Source organism: Mauremys mutica, chromosome 2 (assembly GCF_020497125.1).
Source record: "Mauremys mutica isolate MM-2020 ecotype Southern chromosome 2, ASM2049712v1, whole genome shotgun sequence".
Taxonomy (NCBI): Eukaryota; Metazoa; Chordata; order Testudines; family Geoemydidae; genus Mauremys; species Mauremys mutica.
In genome coordinates this window covers 53,434,605-53,459,099 of record NC_059073.1, presented here as the reverse complement: position 1 = coordinate 53,459,099, position 24,495 = coordinate 53,434,605, and the positions used below count along the sequence as shown (strand labels likewise).

General features: G+C 43.3%; 1 protein-coding gene across 1 annotated transcript; it reads right to left on the bottom strand.

The window, feature by feature from the left end:
• Window positions 1–2,390: 2,390 nt before the first annotated feature.
• Window positions 2,391–14,937, bottom strand: ZFAND1 (zinc finger AN1-type containing 1). The gene is made up of 8 exons (XM_045008203.1): window positions 14,784–14,937; window positions 12,229–12,271; window positions 10,719–10,758; window positions 10,324–10,451; window positions 10,145–10,236; window positions 7,075–7,199; window positions 3,887–4,042; window positions 2,391–3,779 (listed from the first exon to the last, which is right to left on the bottom strand). Exons 1-8 carry the CDS (start codon window positions 14,836–14,838, stop codon window positions 3,609–3,611), a joined length of 810 nt encoding a protein of 269 aa, XP_044864138.1. The 5' UTR covers window positions 14,839–14,937; the 3' UTR covers window positions 2,391–3,608.
• Between the last annotated feature and the right edge of the window lie 9,558 nt (window positions 14,938–24,495).

Sequence of the window (24,495 nt, the reverse complement as noted above, 5' to 3'; positions counted from 1 at the left end):
GCTGCTCACTCTCACTAACACATCATGAGTGGTAGTGGAGTTATTCCTTAAACTACAAAGGCAAGAACAGTTCGACATTGATCTTGCCACCTATAGTAGCTACAACACGAGATTGCTCGTGGCATTCATGGAGGTGCTGATCACAGTGGAACGCCGCTTCTGGGCTCAGGAAACAAGCACTGAGTGGTGGGATCACACTGTCATGCACGTCTGGGATTACAAGCAGTGGCTGCAGAACTTTTGGATGAGGAAAGCCACATTCATGGGACTGTGTGATGAGCTCACCCCAGTGCTGTGGCGCAAGGACACCAGAATGAGAGCTGTCCTGCCACTGGAGAAGCGCGTGGGGATTGCATTGTGGAAGCTGGCTACTACAGACTGCTACTGATCGGTCACTAACCAATTCGGAGTGGTAAAAGTCGACCGCTGGACTGGTGTTGACAAAAGTGTGCAGGGCCATTAATCGCATCCTGCTCCAAAAGACTGTGACGCTAGGCAACATGTGTGACATTGTGGATGGCTTTGCACAAATGGACTTACCTAACTGGGGAGGAGCAATAGATGGCTCGCATATTCCAATTCTGGCACCAGACCACCTAGCCACCGAGTACATTAATCGGAAGAGGTATTTCTCAGTGGTTCTCCAGGTGCTTGTGGATCACTGAGGGCATTTCACAGACATTAACGCAGTCTGGTCTGGAAAGTGCATGATGCACGCATCTTTTGGAACACTGGCCTGTTCGGGAAGCTGCAAGCAGGGACTTTCTTCCCGGACCAGAAGATCACCGTAGGGGAAACTGATAGACCCTGCCTACCCCTTAATGCCGTGACTTATGAAGCCATACATGGGGCACCTTGACAGCAGCAAGGAGTGTTTCAACAATAGGCTGAGCAAGTGAAGAATGACTGTTGAGTGTACTTTTGGCAGTTTAAAGGCCTGCTGGTGCTGCCTATATGGGAGGCTGGACCTGGCCGATGACAATATTCCTATGCTTATAGCCTATTCCTTTCACAAATCCTATGCTTATAGCCGTGTGCTGTACGCTCCAATATATTACAACACGGCTATAATACCAAAAATATTTAAATAAATGGTATTCTATTATTAACAGTGCGATTAATCACAATTAATTTTTGTAATCGCTTGACAGCCCTACTAATAAATATAATTCATTGTATGGGGAATTTGGGGACCAGTCCTATATCTACTGAAGCCAGTGAAAGTTTTGCCACTGACCTCAGTGGAAACAGGATCAAGCCCTTAACGCTAGATTGTGGCTTTTCAGCTACTGGTCTGAGTAGGCATCTGTGTGGAACAAGCAATCTGGAGAGCTCAGAGGTGGTTGTTGTGAGTTGCCCCAGCACAGCCATACAAGGAGAAGAAGCTTCTTGCTCACAATTTGGGCCTTACAATGTGGATTACTAAAGTCAAAATAGATCCAGTAAATCTCATGGTAGATGAAGAAGTGATACGTCAGGGAAGTAGGCAATACGAAGTTGTGAGATCTAGAATGTACGGGTTTTATCAAGAGGGCTGCTTTAAGTTATTGTTCATGAAACCAGAGGGCTACATGGGGATGAGTGGTAGGGGAGGGGAGAGAGGTTGGGGGATCAGGTGAGGGAGGCATGGCACACTCCAGTTCTGCTACTGCACCCCAATCCTCATGCACCCACAGCTCTGCCAATGTATCCCAACCCTTTTCCCCCTCAGCTCAGCCTATGCACCCCAACCCTGCAACCACAGCTCTGCAGGTGCATCCCAATCCCCTGCACCCCACAACTCTGTAGGTGCACCCCAAATCCTTGTACCCTCAGCTCCGCCAGTGCACCCCAAGCAATGCATAAACCCTGCACACATCCACCAATTCACGTTGACTGAGTTATTTGAGGCAGGGAGTATCTCTGTTGTTACAGTGGTGTGGAATGGTGGCCAAAGCATGAAGGGGCATACAAATGTTTAGCATATCTGGCACGTGAATACCTTGCAATGCTGGCTACAAAAGTGCCATGCAAATGGCTGTTCTCACTTTCTGGTGACATTGTAAGAAGAAGAGAGCAGCATTATCTCCTGTAAATGTAAACAAACTTGTTTATCTTAGCAATTGGCTGAACAAGAAGTAGGACTGAGTAGGCTCTTAAGTGTTACATGGGTTTTTTTTGGAGTGCCGTTATGTAACAAACAAAAAAAAGAAAATCTACATTTGAAAGCTGCACTTTCACGACAAAGAGATTGCACTACAGGTTGTATGAGGTGAATTGAAAAATATTATTACTTTTGTTTATGATTTTTACGGTGTAAATATTTGTAAAAAGATAATATACACTTTGATTTCAATTACAACACAATACAATATGTATGAAAATGTAGAAAGCTGAGCTTTCTGTTGCATAAACCTGCAGTGCCTGCCTGTAACATTATTGTGTTAAATGTGCAGCATGGGACATGGATCCCTGCCTGGGAGAAGACACCTGTTTAAACTCAAATATCTACGATCATTAGCTAAATAGGATTTTACATGTTATGAAAACTTGCCTGTCTTTGGTACTTATATTAAAGATTCTGAGACACTTAATTACTACAGTAATCGGGGCCATATATTTATCCTTATAATACCCCTGGGATGTAGGGAAATGCTATTATCTCCTTTTTACAGATAGAAAACTGAAGAACAGAGAGACTAAGTCCAAGGTCTCATAGGAAGTCTGTGACCATGCAGGGACTTGAGCCCAGGTCTCCCAAGTCGTAGGTTAGCTCCCTAACCACTGGACAATACTGTCTCACGTACGAGCTTGTAAAACATGGGGTTGTGGTTTTTTTTCAAACTCTGTCCTGTACATTCTTAAAAGGAAGAAATAGAGAATAAAAAATACATTACTGTCGTGCTTTAGAAAGGTACTGGACTGTTCTGTTCTGTAGGGCTGTCACTCTGTTTAGCCACATAAGAGGGAGATGTAGAATGAAGAAGGGCTCTAGGTCAAACCAGGTGTCCCCTCCAATAATATAAGCAGCTTCTTATCTCTTTAGTTAACGGTTCACTCTGCTGGTTTACATTATTAATTCATTTATTGTTTTCAGCAATACTTTGTAATGTACAAAAAAATACTTTAAAATACAAAACCAAAGATAAAAATTTAATTTGGTTGCATAATGGCAATAGAATAAAATAAATGGAAAGAGTCATATCACAGAGGTGATGTCTGCTTACCAATCCATTCTCTTTTTAGCAGTATCGACCACTCCCGAATTTTGGTAGCTGGTGGATTAGTTAGTTTACTTGCCACAGGCATCCTGTGCCAGTTGTGACTGGAACACTTTCTGTCTTATAAATATTTAAAATTCACCAACATCAAATATTTATTAAATGGGTTAAACTATTGTTTCAAGTAACCACAACTGTTCTACATTAAAAATATACATTTATTTTTAGAGATAGGGCTCAATTCTACTCACAGTTATGCAGATGCAACACCCACTGAAGTTGGTGGGAATTGCTTCTGGGTGGCTGAGGGCCAAATCAGGCCTGAACCCATTCTAAATGTAAGTTGTGCTTGGATTTAGCTCAGTGTTTTTTCTGGTGATCTTTGTTTCCATCCAGTTCACCAATTAGCTACTCTAAATATGAATTTGTATCTTCTATAAACTGATCTTCATTATCAAGGTATTCCAGAATAATGTTTCCACCATTATATAATGGACACTCTTGATTGGATAGCCAAGTAGCCAATGTGTGGTCCAATGGCAAAGCTTCTCCAGATGCAGTATGACACAGCCTTAATTTCTGCAAGAAATGCCCCCCGCAAAAACATCTTGTTTTTAATGCATATTCATGCATGAAAGACAGAAAAAAATTATAACATTAAATGAAAATTGCTATCACTGATTTACCTTGGCTGTTGATTTGTTGTTGTCATTTTTAAGGTCTGCTAAGCAAGCTGCAAAATCTACTACTTTGCCAATACTCCACTTACTGCAAAAGAACATGGGTTTGCTCTTCTCCTTGCTTCCCTTAGGTAAAAACACTTGAAAGTAAATTCTTTCTGTCTACAGTAAGAAACAGAGAAACATGCACTCAGGAGAAACGAACAAGCACAAACACACATCAATTAATTTTGCTGGTCTAAAGAGAATTAGGCTGACATGTACATTATTAATTATTATTAATCACTTTATACTGCAGTACTCTCCACAGGCCTCAGTCGAGATTAAGCTCCCATTGTGCTAGATGTGGTTACAAATACCTATGAAGAGAAAGTCCCTGCCCTGGCTATCAAGACAATAATGATCGCTTTGAAGAGGAAGAAGGTAGTTTAAAGAGAATGCTGGTTGGGCTCCCGTGCTGGTGTGTGTCAGGAATACGATATGTCACAATACTGTGGAAGTCCCAAGCTGGAAAGCAAACAGAAGGCTGCTGGTAGTCATGTAGACTGGGGAGCCGATGTGTTGAGCTCTGATGATAAAGAGCAATCAGTGATATCAGAGGTGCCTGCCAGCACTTTTGTCAAGGCCAGCTTCTCAACCTTCATCCTCCCCCCTGAAGGTACGAAAAGCTTTGTGGCCTTCCCCATGACTGAAGCATTTATAAGAGAGGGTACTATTACAATCTTTATTGCCTAAAAGATGCATATTTTAAATATGAAGTAGGGACAACCTGTTTTTTTCTGGTTTGTTTCCCCTTCATACTTGTTTCCCTGGTTTCATCAACTTCTATTTTATGTTCTATAAACACAATAGATAGGTTCACCTTTGCCAGGTGCCAGCTGAAAGCAAGTAAGCAAGATAAAAAATATTTCTTCTTTTCATTGGTTTTACTTGGGTTTCCCCTAGAAAGAATTCATACCTCCCCACCCACACCACACCTAAGTCTGTGGGCTTGTCTTCACTGCAGTTAACTCAAGTAATGACTTGAGCACTGACCCTAACCCTGAATTCCATCCACACACAAAAACCTTTAACTCAAGTGTGGTGGTGTTTTTAACTCAAGTTACCTGGCCCAACGGGACATAGGCTGAAACTCAAACAAGCGCAACTCATAACCTACTAACATGACCACTCTATAGTTGGATGCAGGATAGTGCCACTCTACTGCCGATAGTCCTCCAATGCTTTCCCACAATTCCCACTGTGTGCCCAGAAAGGACAGACAAGTTCTCTCACAATTCACTGGGACAGAATTCATACAGTAATACTAAACCATGAGATGTGCCTCCATAAGTCTCACTGCAACACCTGAGTGAGTACAATGCCAGGGCAGACAAAGCAACTTGACTGTTATTTCACAATCTGGCTACTTTCACTCAAGCCAGGCAAACTCAAGAGGAGTAACTTGAGTTTATTGTGAAGTCAAGACATATCGTGGGAAACAATCTAGAAAAAACCTACAAATTTAGAAAGGGTTCGACAAGAAAAACTTGAGGGCTTAACTAGACCAACTTTCCAGCTGTGAGAAGTGATGCAGCAGAGAGGGATCCAAGGGACATCTGTCACTAAGCTGAAGAGACAGTTGGGGAGAATAGCACAGAATGAGGGCTGGGAAGAGAGACTGAGAAGGGAACTGAAAAGAGAGGAGAATTGTGGGTTGGAGCTTAATTGCATCTGTGATAGATTATCACTATTCTCCATGATTAAACAATTAAACTCCAGTTAAGCAAATGAATAATGAAAGGAATTAACATAGAGCCATTTGTGCTGTGGGTTACAATCTTTAGAGTTAGGGAGCAGCAATTTAATTGCCTTATAACAAAAAAAACCTAAACTCATTATGTTTCCTCCTGCATCTCAAGATGTTAATCACTGTCTCCATTCGTACATCTATTAAAATGGCATAATCTAAGGATTGTGCAGCAAGCAAGGACTTCACATTAAGATTGCTACCTAAACAGGAATGTTTAATTTGTACTCCAAGCATGTGGAGATTTGTAGTAGAGAAAAAGTCATAATAGGATTCAGAGAGGGAAGAGCTACATTTGTTTTACAGTAATTAAATGTAAAACAAGACAAAGCCTAATAGTATAAATGATGAAATGCATTGTATATGATATGGCCAATATATAAAATTACAAATTGATCTAGAATGAAATCCTGCAAGAGGGAAACAGAAAGACATTTACAAACTAAAAATCACCCTGGTTTGGAAAAAAAATGGAGCTGTTGTTCTGAATGATCATAGGGAGAAACAATGAAGAATCTGTGAAGTAATGGATGCTGCTGACCTTGACTATGGTGAAATATGTAGCTCAGCTAAACTGTAGCACAAGTATGAACAAATCTTGTTTTATCACTCAAAGTTCAGGTCAAGTATGAGCTAGATTTCTCCAGTCTGGCACAAAGATATGTAAATTGCACCCTCTATGCACAACCAGGGTCACTGCATCCACATGAGAGGGCAGGCAGTGCTTCAATTGTGAACCTCTCTCAGGGGTTATGGGCGTTAAGACTTAGGTCATGTCTATGCTTCAGCGGCACAGCTATGGTACTGCAGCTGTGCCGCTGTAGCATAGATGCTTCCTTCATTGTTGGAAGGGGTTTTCTATCAATGTAAGTAATCCATCTCTCTGAGAGGCAGTAGCTAAGTCAATTACGTCTACAGTGGGGATTAAGCTGAACTAACTGTGTCACACAGGGCACAACATTTTTCATAGCCCTTAGTGGTGTAGACCAGGCCTTCTTTTGGATTGCAGTTTGTTCATGGTTAGTGTCCCAGATTAATTTGCTGTTTAAATAGAAAACTACAAGTTCATTTTCTCTCTCACGCACAATATAAGAGGATTTGCTTTCAGACAGGAGATTCAGGCCCTGCCCCTGCATATGCTGAATTTTACACACGAGTACTCGGCTGAGTTTAATAGGACTACTCCAGTGTGTGAAGTTACGCGTGAGTGTAAATGATTGTGTTTTCAGGGGCTAGTTCAGAAACAAAAATAAGTAAACAGAATACTTTTTTTTTTTTTTAATATTGTTTTACTCTAAATGAGAGAGTAAAATTAACAACAGTCTAGAAATCTGTTTATATCCTTAAATAAACAGAGTAAATCAGAAACATGGATGCGGTTTGAAGGCAACTGCGTATGACTGACCTGTGGCAAGGACTTATCCCCACACGCGTGCATTTTCAGTTTCATTAGTGCTACCTTTGCCGCTGTTTCACTGTTTTTTGCTCCTTTCCGTCTTTTGCTTCTTACTGCCTCCTCCTTTTTAGAATCTGAGGGAAATATTATTTCTGAATGTTACTGCAAGTTACGTTTTCTTTCACTCTGTTACAAATGAAATTACCATTGTGTCTATTGTCATGTTTAGAGTTCAGTGCAGTGGAATAATTTAGATCTGCCTCTATGGGTGTGCCCACACTGCAGCGGGGGCGAGCCTCCCAGTCAAGGTAGACAGACTCATGATAGCAGGGCTTGAGCTAGCACACTAAAATAGCGGAATGGGCATGGCAGCTCGGACTACAGCTCAGACTCTCAAGCCCACCTGTCCCCTAAGTTTGAGACATACCCTTTGTGAGTGGATCCCCTTCTCTTCCATGCATCCGGGCAACCATCATAGAGTTGCTGGTACTCTGAGTACTAGGGAGTCTGGCCAGTCCTACTGGAATTAGTAACTAGGGCAGTCAAGTGATTAAAAAAATTAATCACGATTAATCACACTGTTAAACAATAATAGAATAGCATTTATTTAAATATTTTTGGATGTTTTCTACATTTTCAAATATATTGATTTCAATTACAACAGAGAATAGAAAGTGTACAGTGCTCACTTTATATTTATTTTTGATTACAAGTATTTGCACTGTAAAAATGATGAAAGAAATTGTATTTTTCATTTCTCCTCTTACAAGTACTGTAGTACAATCTCTGTCATGAAAGTGCAACATAGAAATGTAGGGGTTTTTTGATTACATAACTGCACTCCAAAACAATGTACAATTTTAGAGCCTGCAAGTCCACTCAGTCCTACTTTTCATTCATCCAATCTCTCAGACAAACAAGTTTGTTTACATTTGCAGGAGATAATGCTGTCTGCTTCTTGTTTACAATGTCACCTAAAAGTAAGAACTGAGGTTTGCATGGCACCGTAACCGGTATCGCTAGATATTTTCATGCCAGATGCACTAAAGATTCATATGTCCCTTCATGCTTCAACCACCATTCCAGAAGACGTGCGTCCATGATGACGGGTTCTGCTCGATAACAACTGAAAGCAGTGTGGACTTACACACATCATTTTCATCCTTGGAGTCAGGTGCCACTAGCGGAAAACTGATTTTCTTTTTTGGTAGTTCGGGTTCTGTAATTTCCACATCGGAATGTTGCTCTTTTCAGACTTCTGAACGCAAGCTCCACACCTCGTCCCTCTCAGATTTTGGAAGGCACTTCAGATTCTTAAACCTTGGGTCAAGTGCTTTAGAAAACATTTCCTTAGAAATCTCACATCGGTACCTTCCTTATGTTTTGTCAAATCTGCAGTGAATGTATTCTTAAAATGAACATATGCTGGGGTCATCATCCGAGACTGCTATAACATGGAATATATGGCAGAATGCAGGTAAAACAGAGCAGGGGACATAATATTCTCCCCCAATAAGTTCTATCACAAATTTAATTAACTCATTTTTTTTAAATTAGCGTCATCAGCATGGAAGTATGTCCTCTGGAATGGTGGCCGAAGCATGAAGAGGCAAACAAACGTTTAGCTTATGTGGCACATAAATACCTTGCAATGCCCGCTACAAAAATGCCTTGCAAATGCCAGTTCTCACTTTCTGGTGACACTAAATAAGAAGACAGCATTATCTCCTGTAAATATAAACAAACTTGTTTATGTTCGCGATTGGCTGAACAAGAAGTAGGACTGAGTGGACTTGTATGATCTAAAGTTTTACATTGTTTTGTTCTGGAGTGCAGTTATTTAACACACACAAAAAAAATCTACATTTGTATGTTGCACTCTCACCACAGAGATTGCACTGCAGTACTTGTATGAGGTGAATTGAAAAATACTATTTGTTTATCATTTTTACAGTGCAAATATTTGTAATAAAAATAATATACGCTTTGTATTCTGTGTTGTAGTTGAAATTAATATATATGAAAACGTAGAAAAACATCCAAAATATTTAATAATTTTCAGTTGGTATTCTATTGTTTAACAGAGCAATTAGAACTGCAATTAATTTTTTTAATTACGATTAATTTTTTGAGTTAATTGTGTGAGTTAACTGCGATTAATCGACAGCCCTATTAGTAACTGGGCCAGAGAAATGTGCTGGGGTGGAGCAGAAAGAGATCACGTCCTCTGCACTGATCTGTGGCTGCAGAGCAGCACTGGGGAGCATAAGCTACATGAGCTGAACAGATGTAGAAAGTGATGCTTCTAAATGTGCTTCACCACAACATCCCTGAGGTTCTATTCCAGCCCTTCCACTACACAAACATAACGTGGCCAGGGGACCCATGTCTGGCAGTGCTCCTTAGTGTAGGTCTAGCCCACAGGGCCATAAAAGTGCCCACTCTGTGGCCAAACTTCGCTACTGAGGGCTGCCCGGGCAACATGCCAGCAGCCTAAGGTTTGCACCCAATCTGCATATATTTTTACCTAATATTTTTACTAATCCACATAATCACAATACTTACCTTTCATTGCAACAGAAACTGCTATTTAGACTTGATTAGCAATAAAATCCAATCTCCCTCAGCTTTGTCCTCATCCTCTATTTGCAGGGAAAGGGCAGCCTGGGCCACATCTGGATTTCAGGGCACACTTTAGGGACATCTGACATACTGTATAATGTCTCCAAATATAGGAGCAGGGCTATACGTAGGCACTCACAGGCAGGCGTTATCCAGTCAAGGTACCTTCATTCTTTTGACAAGCTTGGACCTCTAGACTAAAACAAAAGCTCAAACAGCCCACTGAAGAAAATACGCCTCTACCCCGCTATACCCGATATAACATGAATTCGGGTATAACGTGGTAAAGCAGCACTCCGGGGGGGGAGGGGAGGGGGGCGGGCTGCGCACTCCGGCTGCTCAAAGCAAGTTCGATATAACGCGGTTTCACCTATAATGCAGTAAGATTTTTTGGCTCCCAAGGACAGCATTATATCGGGGTAGAGGTGTAATACAATAAATATCCTATGGTACTTGCCTATAATATCTTTAACTAGCTTCTGGGTAGCAGCCATGCGAGGTTTAGGGGTATCCAGTTTCTCACACTCATGGTCTGACTGATGACGGTGTCTATAAACAATAGAACAGCAAACTCTCATTAGATGTTCCATATGTTAACAACGGAGCATAGGTGTTTCAACGCTTTGCTCTGCTCACCTTAAGCAAAACTGTTTCTTGCAGTAGGGGCATAAAACTGGTAAAAGCTCTTTTCCATTGCAGCCCTTATAAGTGCATGGGTAAGATAGATGTTCGTCCGATTTCATGCTCTCGCTTCTTATATTCACCTAAACATTATTAAGAAACATGCAGTGTAAATACACATATGTAATGAAAAAAAAACTTGCATCCTTATCCAACTTGCTTTAGTGCTTTGATTCTGACATTACAGAAAAACAGTAAATTAACTTAGAGTGCTTTAAGGGAGACCCGCAAGCTTTAAACAAACAAACACAAAAGTTCTCCACTTGCAGCTATGTGAATTGAACGTCCTCAATAACCAGGTTTTGTGGGGTTTTGATGTCTTGCAAAGAAATCACAAATTATCAACTTACCTCAGAACAGCCATGAGAATCCCGGCTTCTATGATGAAGGCTTAGAGTTAAAAGAAAAAAAGTCCCCATCATTATCCAAATTTCAAAAAAGCAAAAAGAAAACATGAGCCCACATAAGTGTTTGATAAGTTGTAATGTAGCATGGCTTTCATCATGATCAAATTTCAACTTAATAACCACCATTCTCTTACAAAACTTGTACCAGCATACAGATTTTTATCACCAAGGGGATTGGTTTTAAAACTAAAAGTGTCATATTGCTCTTGACAGCATATGAAGGTTTAGTTCTCAAAAAATTAGGCCCCAATTCAGCAAAGTACTTTTAGTGAAAGGGGCTACTCACATGCTTAAAACTAAGGCCCAGATCCACAAATCAACTTACCTGGCTAAGTCCCAGATCTAGTCCCAGTTTTAAGCCCCTCAGTGATCTATAAAACCCCACTCAGCTACTGCCTAACCGTAAACTCACTCAGCACCTACATTTTTGCTGTAAAAGTTCCCTGGCTGCCTAAGTTTCTGCCTCTCGACATGTGCATCCAATCTCATCCCTAAACCCCAGCGCAATCCACAAACGGGGGGTAATGGAGGAGCACCTATCTTTCTCACATAGTCCAATCCGGTAAGCATGCTCCGAGCATGCCTACCAGCCTGAGACACATTCAAAATCCAGGAAGGAGGCTGGAGGTATGTGCCTCCCTTATAACTTTCAGCCCAGTGGCTAGAGCCCTCACCCAGGATGTGGCAGACCCAGTCAACAAAGCAGAGGTTCTGGACCCTGGGTCTCTCATCTTCCAGATGGGTGCTCTAATTACCAGGCTAGAGAGACATTCACACTTCCTCTCTCTGACCCAATGACTATTTAATTATTTATCCAAAGTAGAACATCTTCAACAGGAGAGACTGAGGAAGACTAACATCAGAATCTAATCTAATTTGAGTGTCACATCAAATATATATACAGAAATTTATTTATCAAGATTCTCAGAACTGGAAGCAGAAAGTTAAACGAGTTTGTTTGACCATATATTACCAGAAAGCAATAAGAAGCCTATAAGCAGTGAGCTGCTTTATCTGACAACTTAATTGGGAAAGAAAAGAGCTAAATTTATAGTATGCATTCCAAGAATTTTAACTCCAACATAGGGAACTCTAAGTGAGACAGCTCTGTTTTGATCTGGCTGCGTACAAAAATAGTCTTCCTGTTGACTTAAATCGGAGGTACCAAAAGCACAAGCTGAAGACCAAATATGCCCTATGAAGTATGGCCATCTTCTTTGTCTAACTGCACTCATTCACAAAAGACCCAGAGAAATAAAATAGGACAGTAATAAGAATTCATGATATCTTTTCCTGAATTTATGCTACAAATAACTTATCTCCTTTTTTTTATTAAATCAACAGTGACACCCTCCTTGATTTTTCTATTCAGCTTAAAATACTGTAACATTTCCTTTTTGGTAGTTGGATTCAAGTTTAAGTGTCTAAGATCATACATTATATGATGTCTTACCAAAAAACTCCTGAACAGCCATCACATACAAAGGGCAGAAAATCTGAAACCAAAAGAGAGGGGTTTTTTAATTAGCTAAGGTAATTATTTAGCTAATAGATTTTAATCTAAATATTTATAAGGTTAACTACCAATGCCCATAAGAAATAAACGCAAAAATGTCTTCCCTACCAAAGCATTCAAACCAATTTACATTCAGCCCTTCATACAGCGCCTGCATTAATATTTAAGAAATTGGACCAAGTCTAATTTGCTAATTCTGCAGACTCAAAAAGACTTTAAAAAGTTAAATCTACTTAACAATGTTGTTGGTTTTTTTGTAGCACATCTTAAAACGTGCACAGTATACTCTAGTTTGCTACTGCTACTAAAAAAATAAGAGGTAAAATGAAGTGCATTCATGTATATTCTAGGAGTAGGAATTTGAAGTGTACTTCTGTACAAAAAAGCAAGCTGTATTTTATCAGTGTCAGCCAATTTATAATTTATGACAAGATCACCCTGATCAATACCCCAGTTACAGTTTGATGGAGTACAAGGGGGAATCTTTGTTTTTGTACAACTATTATAAGGTGATGCACAAACCAATCTCATCTTTTGATATATATTCATCCCTTAATTCTGTGGCAAATCTAGATATTTAAGCTATTATGTAGAATGACTGGTGCAATCAGTCATATATGAATGCTTTATTTTTTACAGGGATGAAACCATGTCTAGTACTTAGGCCATGGTATTGGGCATCAGTCCAGTTTACTGGGCTCTATTCCTGATTCTACTGCTAACTTCCTGTATAAACTCAGGCAAGTCACTTAGTCCAGTGTGACCTTTACTCATAATGATGAGCACTTACTCAAGAAAGTAGTCTCACTGACTTCAACAAGACTATTCGTATTAGTAAATGATTACAACATGAATAAGGGTTGCACAACTGCACCCCATATCTTTCTATTTATCAGTTTCCACATCCGCAAATGTGATTTCATAATACAGAGGTGTGATGTTTCCCTAATTATCTTTGTAAAGCATTATGAGAACTTTTGATGAAAGGTGCTATAGGAATGCAAGGTCTTATTATATACATTACCCATGAAATCTGGTATTTGCAAATTGACCTTTTGCCAACCTTTAACAAGACTGTACCTCTCTTCACAGCTTATGCTGTCTTTATAGCTATTCCTGAACTAGCATTTTTCAGAAAATCTCCCAGTTTTGCACTACCACTATACCACATCAGCTCCAATGGTGGTAGCACTAGAGCAGACAGAGGTAGATGTTTTTACAAATGTGTCACCTAACACAGCTCAGAACAAAGCTAGACAATGAGATAGGAAAACATCTGAGCCCCATCTACACTAACACAGCAACAATGAGAGTTTTCCCAAAAAATGCTGGTGTAAACAAAACATACGTAAGTACCACAGCTCTAAAAAAAAATGCAGAAAGTGCGGCCAAAAAGCTCTCTATGGCTCTCCTAACTTGTGTGGTACTATTACACATCTCATTAGGCACTGAAATGGCATTGATTTCAAAGTGCCAGACCAGGAGGAATGGGGAAAGGGCCATCAGCCCCATTAACAATGAATCTGCAAAGGTAAACTGTTTTTTTTCTGGCCCACTACACAATTCAGTGCACCTGCTCTAATCCCCATCAAATGAGACTGGAAATTCTGTCAGCTGTTAAAAACATTCTGGTAAATGAAACAAAAACTATATCCAGTGAAGGCATCCTTTCCTTAATGATGCTTCAGATGCTACCCTTTAATTGTAACATGCTTTAATCATGTTTCTCCAAAAAAAATTCCTTTGCATGCTGACACTGGCAACTTAGCTGCAAGGAGCCTCAACCTCTTGTGGACACAGGCAGGCAGGTTGTGGGATAGCTCAGTGGTTTGAGCATTGGCTTGCTAAACACAGGGTTGTGAAGGGGGCATTTAGGGATCTGGGGCAAAAATCAGTCTGGTGATTGGTCCTGCTTTGAGCAGGGGGTTGGACTATATGACCTCCTGAGGTCCCTTCCAACCCTGATATTCTATGGTTTTAACTCACACACTACTTCAGCCCTGTTCCTGTTATCTCGCTGCCCCCTCACTAGGGTTTCCTGGAGGCAGCCACCGCAGCACCTCACGCAGACAGACAGACAAACTCCAGGCTCATTAGATTGCCCTTGAAAGTGACTGCGGGCTGAGGGAGGATGGCCTCAGACCCAGCAGCCCGACTGGCCTGTTCTGGGTATGGGGGGGAGGGGCTCACAGGGTGGGAGCGTGGCTGAGCCGAGCCAGGTGGGCCAACAAGGGTCAGCGGCTCGCACGTGATCACGCCCACTGCTCACGCCACGCCCCTCGGAGTTGGTCCCACGCCCACTTTCAGAGACAGGCCCCGCCCCTTTCCCGCCTCCGACTCACAAGCCCCGCCCCTCTGCGGCGTGTCCCGCCTCCTGAGCCCAGCCCAGCCCAGCCCCAGACAGCCCGTGCTCGCCGCACCGCCCACGCGGAAGTGCTTCCTGCGGACAATGAACTAGGAAAACATCCGAGCCCCGAGTGCCCCTCACCGACCCAGCTGGCCGCAGTGCTCCACCCCGCAGTGCTGCCCGATCGCCAGCTCCGCCATCGCAGCCCCTGCGCCTGCGCCACGGCCTCCTCAGTCACTGTTATTGCGCGGGGATTGTTGGGATACTGGAGGTCTCCTTTCCGCGACCGACGGAGGGGCGGAGTTACTGTCCTTGTGTATACGTCACTGCCCCGCCGCGGGGATTGGCTGGAGAAACCTTGTGACGGGCGGGAGGGGCGAGGGGAGCTGTCTAGTCCAGTCCAGTGTGTGAGGGCGAGAGTTGGGGGCGTGGTGGCTGCTTGGAGTTGGTGTGGGCGGGGGGTGTGCGAGGCATGGGGCTGAGGAGGGGTACGGGCAGGGTGTGGGGGTAGGAATGGGGAGTGGGTATGGGCTGTGGGGTGTGTGCAAGGAATGGGGTGTGGAGTTGGCGGGGGGGAGTGCATGGGCTGGAGGAGTCAGGGTGGCCATGTCTTGTGGAAGGGTGTTCAGTGCTGAGGGGTTCCTGGCAGTGGTGGCAGGTTTGTATAATTTTTGGTGGTGCCCAGAATGAGCCCAAGTCCTGCCTCCTCCCCCCCCCCCCCGCCCCAGGCTCTGGGAGAGAGTTGAGGTGTAGGAGGGGGTGCGGAGGCAGCATGCAGAGACACCCCCACCCCGGGGCTGCAGGGATATGCTGGCCGCTTCCAGGAGTGGTGCGGAGCGAGGGTGGGCAGGAAGCCGCCTTAGCCTCACTGCGCTGGCAGTGGTGGCCCCTGGGCCCTTTTAAATCACCTGGGGGCGGCAGGCGGGGCTGGGAGATGATCCAGGGGAAGCGCACGGGGGCAGCAGGTGGAGCCGGGGGAGGGACCCAGTGGTGAGCTGGAGCTGGTTCGCACTGGTTCACAGGAACTGGTTGTTAAGTTTAGAAGCCCTTTTAGAACCGGTTGTTCTAAAAAAAGCTTTTAAATTTAACAAAAGCTCAGGCAGCTGTCCACCCTAGCCCCAGCTCACATCCCCCTCCTCCCCTGAACGCTCCGCCCTCCTTCTCCTCCCACTCCCCTGCTTTCCGTGAATCAGATGTTCGCGGGAAGCCTGAAACAAGCAGCAGGTGGGTAAGCTGGGGCAGGGGGGCGTGAGGAGGGCTCTAGGGAGGCATGGCGTGGCCCAGTCCAGCTCCGGCTGAGCGGCTCTCCCTGGCCCTGGCCTGGCCCCGGCCAAGCGCCCCAGCCCAGTTCCGGCCAAGCCCCCCCAGTTCTGGCCCCAGTGGCTCTGGCCCAGCTCGGGCCCCACAGCACTGGTCCCAGCTGAGCAGCTCCGGCTCGGGGAGTCGGGACCTGCGGCGCCGGTCCCAGTCCCGGACGAGTGGCTCCGGCCTGGCTCGGGACCTGCGGCGCCGGTCCCAGGCCCAGCCGAGCGGCACTGGTCCTGGCCTGGGTCCCAGGCCCGGCTAAGCGGCTCGGGCCCAGCCCGGTGAGTTGGGCCCCGTGGCACCAGCCCCAGCCCCAGGCAGTGCGCGGTTAGGGAACAGGGAGGGGGTGTTGGAAGAGGGCATGGGAGTTCAGTGAGTTCTCCACACCATTCCCAATTTTATAGACTTCTATTGTATTTCCTCTTCGTCATCTCTTTTCTAAGATGAACAGCCTCAGTCTTTTTAATCTCTCTTCATATGGAAGCTTGTTTCATACCCATAATCATTTTTGTTGCCCTTTCCTGCATCTTTTCCAATTCTAATGTATCTTTTTTGAGATGGAGTGACCAGAACTGCACACAATAGTCAAGGTTTGAGCTTACCATGTATTTATATAGTGGCATTATGGTATTTTCTGACTTATCATTTATTTATTTCATAATTGTTCCTGACATTCTGTTAGCTTTTTAGATTGCTGCTGCACATTGAGTGGATATTTTCAGAGAACAATCCATGATGACTCCAAGATCTCTTCCTTGAGTGGTAACAGCTAATTTAGACCCCCCCAACGTTTTCTTTGTATAGTTGGGATTATGTTTTCCAATGTGCATTACTTTGCGTTTATCAACATTGAATTTCATCTGCCATTTTGTTGCCCAATCACCTATTTTTTTGAGATCCCTTTGTAACTCTGTGCAGACATCTTTGGAGATAACTGTCTTGAGTAATTTTGTTTTGTCTGCATACTTTGCCACCTCACTGGTCACTCCCTTTTCCCAGGATCATTTATGAATGTGTTGAACAGCATAGGTCCAAGTACAGGTCCTTGGAGGACACCGCTATTTACCTCTAACCATTGTGAAAACTGACCATTTATTCCTACTCTTTGTTTCCTAGCTTTTAAACAGTTACTGATCCACAAGATGACCTTCCCTCTTATTCCATGGCTGCTTACTTTGCTTAAGAGCCTTTGGTGAGGAACCTTGTCAAAGGCTATCTGAAAGTCCAAGTGCATTATATGCACTGCTTCATCTTTGTCCACATGCTTGTTGACACTGGGGTGACCAGATAGCAAGTGTGAAAAATAGACACTTTTTCTGGGCGGGATATTGTTGCATATTGTGGGCAGTTGCACAGGGACAATGACCCTGATGCTGGGACAGTCCTGATAATATTGGGATGTTTGGTCACCCTAATTGACACTTCAAAGAATTCTGATAGATTGGTGAGGCATGATTTTCCCGTTACAAAAGTCATGTTGATTCTTTCCTAACATTATTTATCTATGTTTCTGATCATTCTGTTCTTTGCTATACTTTCAAACAATATCCCTGCTACTGAAGTGAGGTTTACCAGACTGTAACTGCTAGGATCACCTCTGGAGACTTTTTAAAAAATCAGCATTACAGTAGCTACTATCTACTCATCTGGTACAGAGGCTGATTTAAGTGATAGGTTAAATACCACAGCTAGTAGTTCTGCAATTTAATATTTGAGTTCTTTCAGAATCTGGCATTAATTGTCTCTGGTCAGGGCTGGCTCCAGGCAGCAGCATTCCAAGCAGGTGCTTAGGGCGGCAATCTGCAAGGGGCAGCAGTCCGTGTGTTTTTTGCCCCCAAGCAGCGCCCCGAATTGCCGCCGGATGGCGAGGGCAGTCCATGCACCCTTAGGGCGGTTCGCGCATTTCCGCGGCGGCGCAGTTTGGCAGCAGCTTCTATGTTCATCTGTCCTGTTCAGCTGGCTGAAGATAGAAGCTGCCACCGAATTGCCACCGCCGCGGAAACACGCAAGCTGCACTAACGGCACATGGACTGCCTCCGCCGTCCGGCGGCAATTCGGCAAGCTGCTTGGGGCGGCGAAAACAGTAGAGCCGGCCCTGTCTCTGGTCCTAGTGAATTATCATTGTTTAATGTATCAGTTTGTTCCAGAATCTCCTTTATTGATACCTCAACCTGGGACAGTTCCTCAGATTTGTCACCTAAAAAGAATGCCAATGCAAAGAATTCATTTAGCTTCTTTGCAATGGCCTTGATATGCAGCCTCAGAGTCACCCCTTTCCCTTATCATTGGTGGCAATGAATCCTAGGGATAGGGCACCAAATTAATTGTTTGTGAGGTAAAGTTTATTCCTCTTAAACCAATTTTAGCATTTCAACTGCTGCTGTTTCACCCCACTTAGGTGTAATGCATGTACTCTTAATACGTTCATGGGTACCATGACTTAACAATTGTCACCATACTCCACACCATGGCCACTAAATTCCAACTTGCAGAGTGACCTTGGACAAGTCAGTTTTGTATTTTATAAATGTTTGGTGTGGTGATATCTCTGGTCCTAAGGGCATGTACCATAATTTCTCACTTTCCATGGAATTTTCATGCTCCTTGAAGCTTTGGGTCTCCTAAACATCAATAGTGTTGCTCTCAGAGGATTACGAGACTGAGATTTTGTCTTCACACACATGTTTAAATGAGACCGTTTTTCTGTACTTCTCCCTTTATTTCATAGTCCATTAAGGCTGATAACTCCTGCTCTTCTGCTATGTGGTTATCCTATCAAGGGCTTGTTAATGAAGAGTGTGATTGTGGTGTCTAGGGTAAATCACACTTCTCCATTGGGTTTCCTTTCTTGATCTGGATTAAGAAATCCTATTTACCCCACAGGACAGGTCATTGTAAGTTTCCCCAAAGTCCTATCAGTGTGCTTCAACTTTCCCCTGAAGGGGCTACAGCCCAGATCTGTTACCCAGGGTTTTCAGAACCCAAAGCAGTGGTAATTTTACTGTTTCTCTCCAGGCAGTGTCAGGAATAAATCAATGGGGGCAGAACTCATCCTTCTGATAAATAATTGGCACAAGCAAAAGTGCTTTCACCTAAAACTACTTTTTATTAGAACTTGAGCACATGCACACACATATGCTGTTACAGTAGGGTTTAGAGCATTTCAAAACATTTACAGGCATATGACCTCACGTGACCCTGCCCCACCCCTAGCTCGGGGCCCCATGCTCTTCTCCTCCCCTCCCCATGATCCAACCCATGTTACCTAGTGGGGGAGGCTCTGTCCTCCTCCCGCTGCACTGGAGACTTCTGAATTGCAGGGCTCTCCAGAGCTGAAGCAGCAAAAGGAGCAGAACATGGGGCCACCAGGTGGCCCCATGTCGGCAGCTCCTCCAGCCCAGCTGTACCACCCCCAGCCCTGTCCTCCGGTGGGGCTGCTGTACAGACCCCGGACAGGAGACACAGGCACGCAGCTGCGTGGAAGGGCGAGGGGCAGTACAGCCATGCCGGAGGAGCTGCACGTTCTGCTCCTTTCACCGCTGTGGTTCCTGGGTGAGCCCTCAACTGCAGGGCTCTCCTGGGAACCGCAGTGGTGAAAGGAGCAGACTAGGGAGCCGCCGGGCAGCCCCATGCTGGCAGCTCCTCTGGTTTAAATCTTCTTTCAAAATCAGTGTCCAAAGTACTTTTGTATCAGCTGTGTCCTATGCAGAGACAAATTATCATTTCTATCTGACTTGAATTATTTACCAACATTTTACCAGGCCTGCTTTAAATACTTATTTAGTCATTTGTATTACAGTAATGTCTAAAATCCATAATCAAGGACAAGATCATTCTATGCTAGCTGCTATATATACCCATAGTTAGGAACTATCCTAACACCAAAGTGTGCCAAAGATATAGAAGTACTTTTATACTGATTATTGAAAGTACACTGCCAAAGATGGAGACAAGAGGCAGAAAAATTGAAACTGTATTAAAATATCTTGTGCAGTTTATAAATTAAATCTACATTTTTTTTAACATAAGGACAATTCAGTTTTTGCATCTACATTTTCATTTCAATTTAGAATCCAGAACGGAGCCTAATTTCAGAAGTATATAAGTGCAAAGGGAAAGAATGAGGACAACTCTCTCTTTTTTTTAAGTTAGAATATTATTTACTTAGAGCACCTTACATGTGCATGGTGCTTTGAATACTGATAAGTCCCTGTCCCAATCAATTTACAACCTATTTTCCCAATCCTATTCTATTTTATTCAGGTTCTTATACCAGCCTCATCACCATAGTAGCCAAGCATATGCCAGTAGTGCACTAAGCAACATGATTAACATCTGGCATATGTCTTCCGGGAACATTTGCTGCCAAATCTAGTACTTGTATTAGGAGCTCCATTGAAGTCAGAGGGCAGACATGTTAATCTGTCCTCTGTTGTGTCTCTTATTGGATCCATGAATCTACAAGACATTCTTGGCAATTTAGCTATGTGAAACCAAAATAAGAGTGGTCATCTTTCTGAAAAAGTTCCCTATGTGTGTGGTTTGCCCTTTGAGGGGAACCATGGTCTGCTGGTTAGGGCACTTGCCTGGGTATAGGAGACTAGTGTTCAGTTCCCAGCTCCATCATGCACATCTGGTGTTCCTTAGGCAAGTCACTTAGCCTCTCTGCTTCAGTTTCCCCACCATTAAAATGGGAATAATAATGTTTCCATACCTCATTTAGGCGTGGTAAGGCTAAATACATTAAAAGATGAAGATGAAGTGCTTTGAAATCTACTGATCTATATAAGAAATAGGCATAATTATTAAAAACACTCATTACAGCATGAAGCTTGAAAATGAAAAATTGCACAAGCTGTTGAGAAACTTTTTAGAAAGCTTTATTTAGTTAGTTTCTTAATGGCTTGGGACAAGGACTGTGTATTTGTATGTGGGTGTGGACAAAGCCTAGCCGTGACACATGGCCAGAAAGGGTTAAGCATCCTGCAGGATAAATGACCCAAATTCAACCTTTAGGGACATATTGGTAGATAATGTTTGTGTTTTGTATGTTTACATATATATTGTTAGAGGTTAACAATGTAATCAAACAGTCCCTGCCTATGCTGTATCCTGTTAATTCAGAGGTCAAAAGGAAACCTTAACATTTAAATGAACTATAAATAGTGATATCACTGTATTCATCTTTCTTTGAAATGTATTGCAATCACTTCCGAATGGTGGAAAACAGGCAATTGCCTTATGTTAATCCCTATAACTAATTACCAGTGATGCTTAGGAAACAGGTCTATTTCACAGTCTTCATGATTGCCTACTGTTCGCCTAAGGACTCCGAGCTGTCAAGAGAAGCCCTGGAACTGTAGAAAGAAGCCTTGTGTCTTGATCCTTTTTATCTCAGATCTGCTTGATGTTTTATCCAGGGGAAGCTTGAGTTGTAAGACTGAGATCTCCAGTTCCATCTGGGTCACCCGAAATATGAACATTGGACTATAACGTATAGACTGTTTCTGAAATAACTCTTTGCAACTACAAAGCTCACTATCTCTACTATGAATCTGATCTCAGAACTGTACTCATGTCTGTATGTATACTGATCTTTTAACCAATACTCTCTCTCTTTTCCTTTTTAATAAATTTTAGATTAGTTAATAAGGATTGGCTGTAAGTGTGTATTTGGGTAAGATCTGGAATATTTCTTAACGTGGGAGGTAATGTGTCTGATCCTTTGGGATTGGTAGAACTTTCTTATGATGAATAAGATATTCAGTTATCCTCATCATATTTGACTTGGGTGTCTGGGTAGAGGCCTGAGGCTGGGTTGCTTTAAGGGAACTGTATTGTTGGCTTCTGGGTAACCAGTGAGGTATTATAGAATCTGTTTGTGCTGGTTTGGTAAATCTACATATTGGAATATCCACTAGCTTTGGGGATTGTCTGCCCCATTCTTTGCAGTTTACCCTAATTGAGTGACCTCACTGTGGCTCCCCTGGGACCCCAGTCAGACTAGCACATTATGGATGTTATTGGAATGTAAAGAATAAAGTTGAATTGGGCACTTACAGCCTTAAGAATAAGGGTATTAAATCCCTTCCAAGTTACATTGTATAACATTGTGGAAGTCAAACTTATTTATTTTCTATTTCATTAATTTTTGTTTTACCCTTTTGGTCTGAAATTGTGAAAATGGAATTTTTTTTCAGTAATAATAAAACTATTTCTGCAGAGAGGAGCATGTGAAGAATATTGTGAATAGTAATAAATAACTATTGCATAAGATTCTGATTATGCAATGTTATTAAAGATTGTGTGACTATCAATAAAGGCATGTTTCAAATCTACAAGGATCTGTGCATAGGTCATGAGAAAGGAATAGATAAGGGCACAATAAATAGATGCTTTGCTCTGTGCCAGCTCTGCTCCCTAACAGGTCTTTAGTATAACATGGCATATGTGACCACAGGGATTGTGCACACAGATTGTTCCTCATATGGGTCAGCCGAAACATGTGATGATGGAGCAGTGTGACACCACAACTAGGCCTACTGTAACTGGTGAGCCTGCACAGCACTGAACTTGAAGCACTGTGCCATCTGTACTCTACACTATGAAAACTACCCAGGGGTCAGCAATGAGTGCAGCTGAAACGTTGCTGAACATGGTTTAACTGCAAGCATAACCAAAGGCAAACTGTTCAGCACCATTTTAGAATCCATGGTTAATCCACTGATCTGCTTGCCAGCCCCCATCAGGTGCAGAGGCAGCTGTTGTCCATCTTTCTGCACCCAGGGTTGATCTGCTCTTCTGTTCCCTCCACCTTCCTAGTCTACTCCTCAAGCCCTTTATGTATGTGCATACAGCCCCACGCTGTGCTCCTCCAGCCCATATGCATGTACGTATTGTCCTGGCATCTCCGGGAATTAAAATGAATCTTTAATTAAAGAGTATGTCATGTGTCATGTCTAGGAATACATCCAACCAACATTAGCAACTTTCTCCCAATGCCCCTCTTCCTGCTCATCCACCCCCTCACCTGTTATTCCTCCTCCTCAGCTTCTTATCATAGAAGATTAGGGTTGGAAGAGACCTCAAAGCAGGACCAACCCCAACTAAATCATCCCAGCCAGGGCTTTGTCAAGCCTTAAAAACCTTAAAAAAAAAAAACCTTAAAAACCTCTAAGGATGTTGATTCCACCACCTCCCTAGGTAACCCATTCCAGTGCTTCACCACCCTCCGAGTGAAATAGTTTTTCCTAATATCCAACCTAGACCTTCCCCACTGCAACTTGAGACCATTGCTCCTTGTTCTGTCATCTGCCACCACTGAGAACTGCCTAGCTCCATCCTCTTTGGAACCCCCCTTCAGGTAGTTGAAGGCTGCTATCAAATCCCCCCTCACTTTTCTCTTCTGCAGACTAAATAAGCCCAGTTCCCTCAGCCTCTCCTCATAAGCCATGTGCCCCAGCCCTCTAATCATTTCCATTGCCCTCCACTGGACTCTCCCCAATTTGTTCACATCCTTTCTGTAGTGGGGGGCCCAAAATTGGATGCAGTACTCCAGATGTGGCTTCACCAGTGCTGAATACAGGGGAATTATCATGTCCCTTGATCTGCTGGCAATGCTCCTATTAATGTAGCCCAATATGCCGTTACCCTTCTTGGCAACAAGGGCACACTGTTGATTCATATCTAGCTTCTTGTCCACTGTAATCTCCAGGTCCTTTTCTGCAGAACTACCACTTACCCAGTTGGTCCCCAGCCTGTAGCAGTGCATGGGATTCTTCTGTCCTAAATGCAGGACTCTGAACTTGTCCTTGTTGAACCTCATCAGATTTCTTTTGGCCCAACCCTCCAATTTGTCTAGGTTACTCTGGACCCTATCCTTACCCTCCAGCATATCTACCTCTCCCCCCAGCTTAGTGTCACCCGTGAACTTGCTGAGGGTGCAATCCATCCCATCATCCAAATCATTAAAAAAGATGTTGAACAAAACTGGCCCCAGGACCGACCCCTGGGGCACTCTGCTTGATACCAGCTATCAACTAGACATTGAGGGATCACTACCCTTTGAGCCCGACAATCTAACTAGCTTTCTATCCTCCTTATAGTCCATTAATCCAATCCATACTTTTTTAACTTGCTGGGAAGAATACTGTGGGAGACCGTATCAAAAGTTTTGCTAAAGTCAAGGTATATCACCTCCATTGCTTTCTCCATATCCATAGAGCCAGTTATCTCATCATAGAAGGCAATCAGGTTGGTCAGGCATGATTTGCCCTTCCTGAATCCATGTTGACTGTTCCTGATCACCTTCCTCTCCTCCACGTGCTTCAAAATGATTCCTTGAGGACCTGTTCCATGATTTTTCCAGGAACTGAGGTGGGGCTGACTGGGTTCTCTTTCTTCCCTTTTTTAAAGATGGGCACTATATTTGCCTTTTTCCAATTGTCTGGGACTTCCCCTGATCACCATGAGTTATCAAAGATAATGGCCAATAGCTCTGCAGTCACATCAGCCAACTTCCTCAGCACCCTCGGATGCAGTGCATCCAGGCC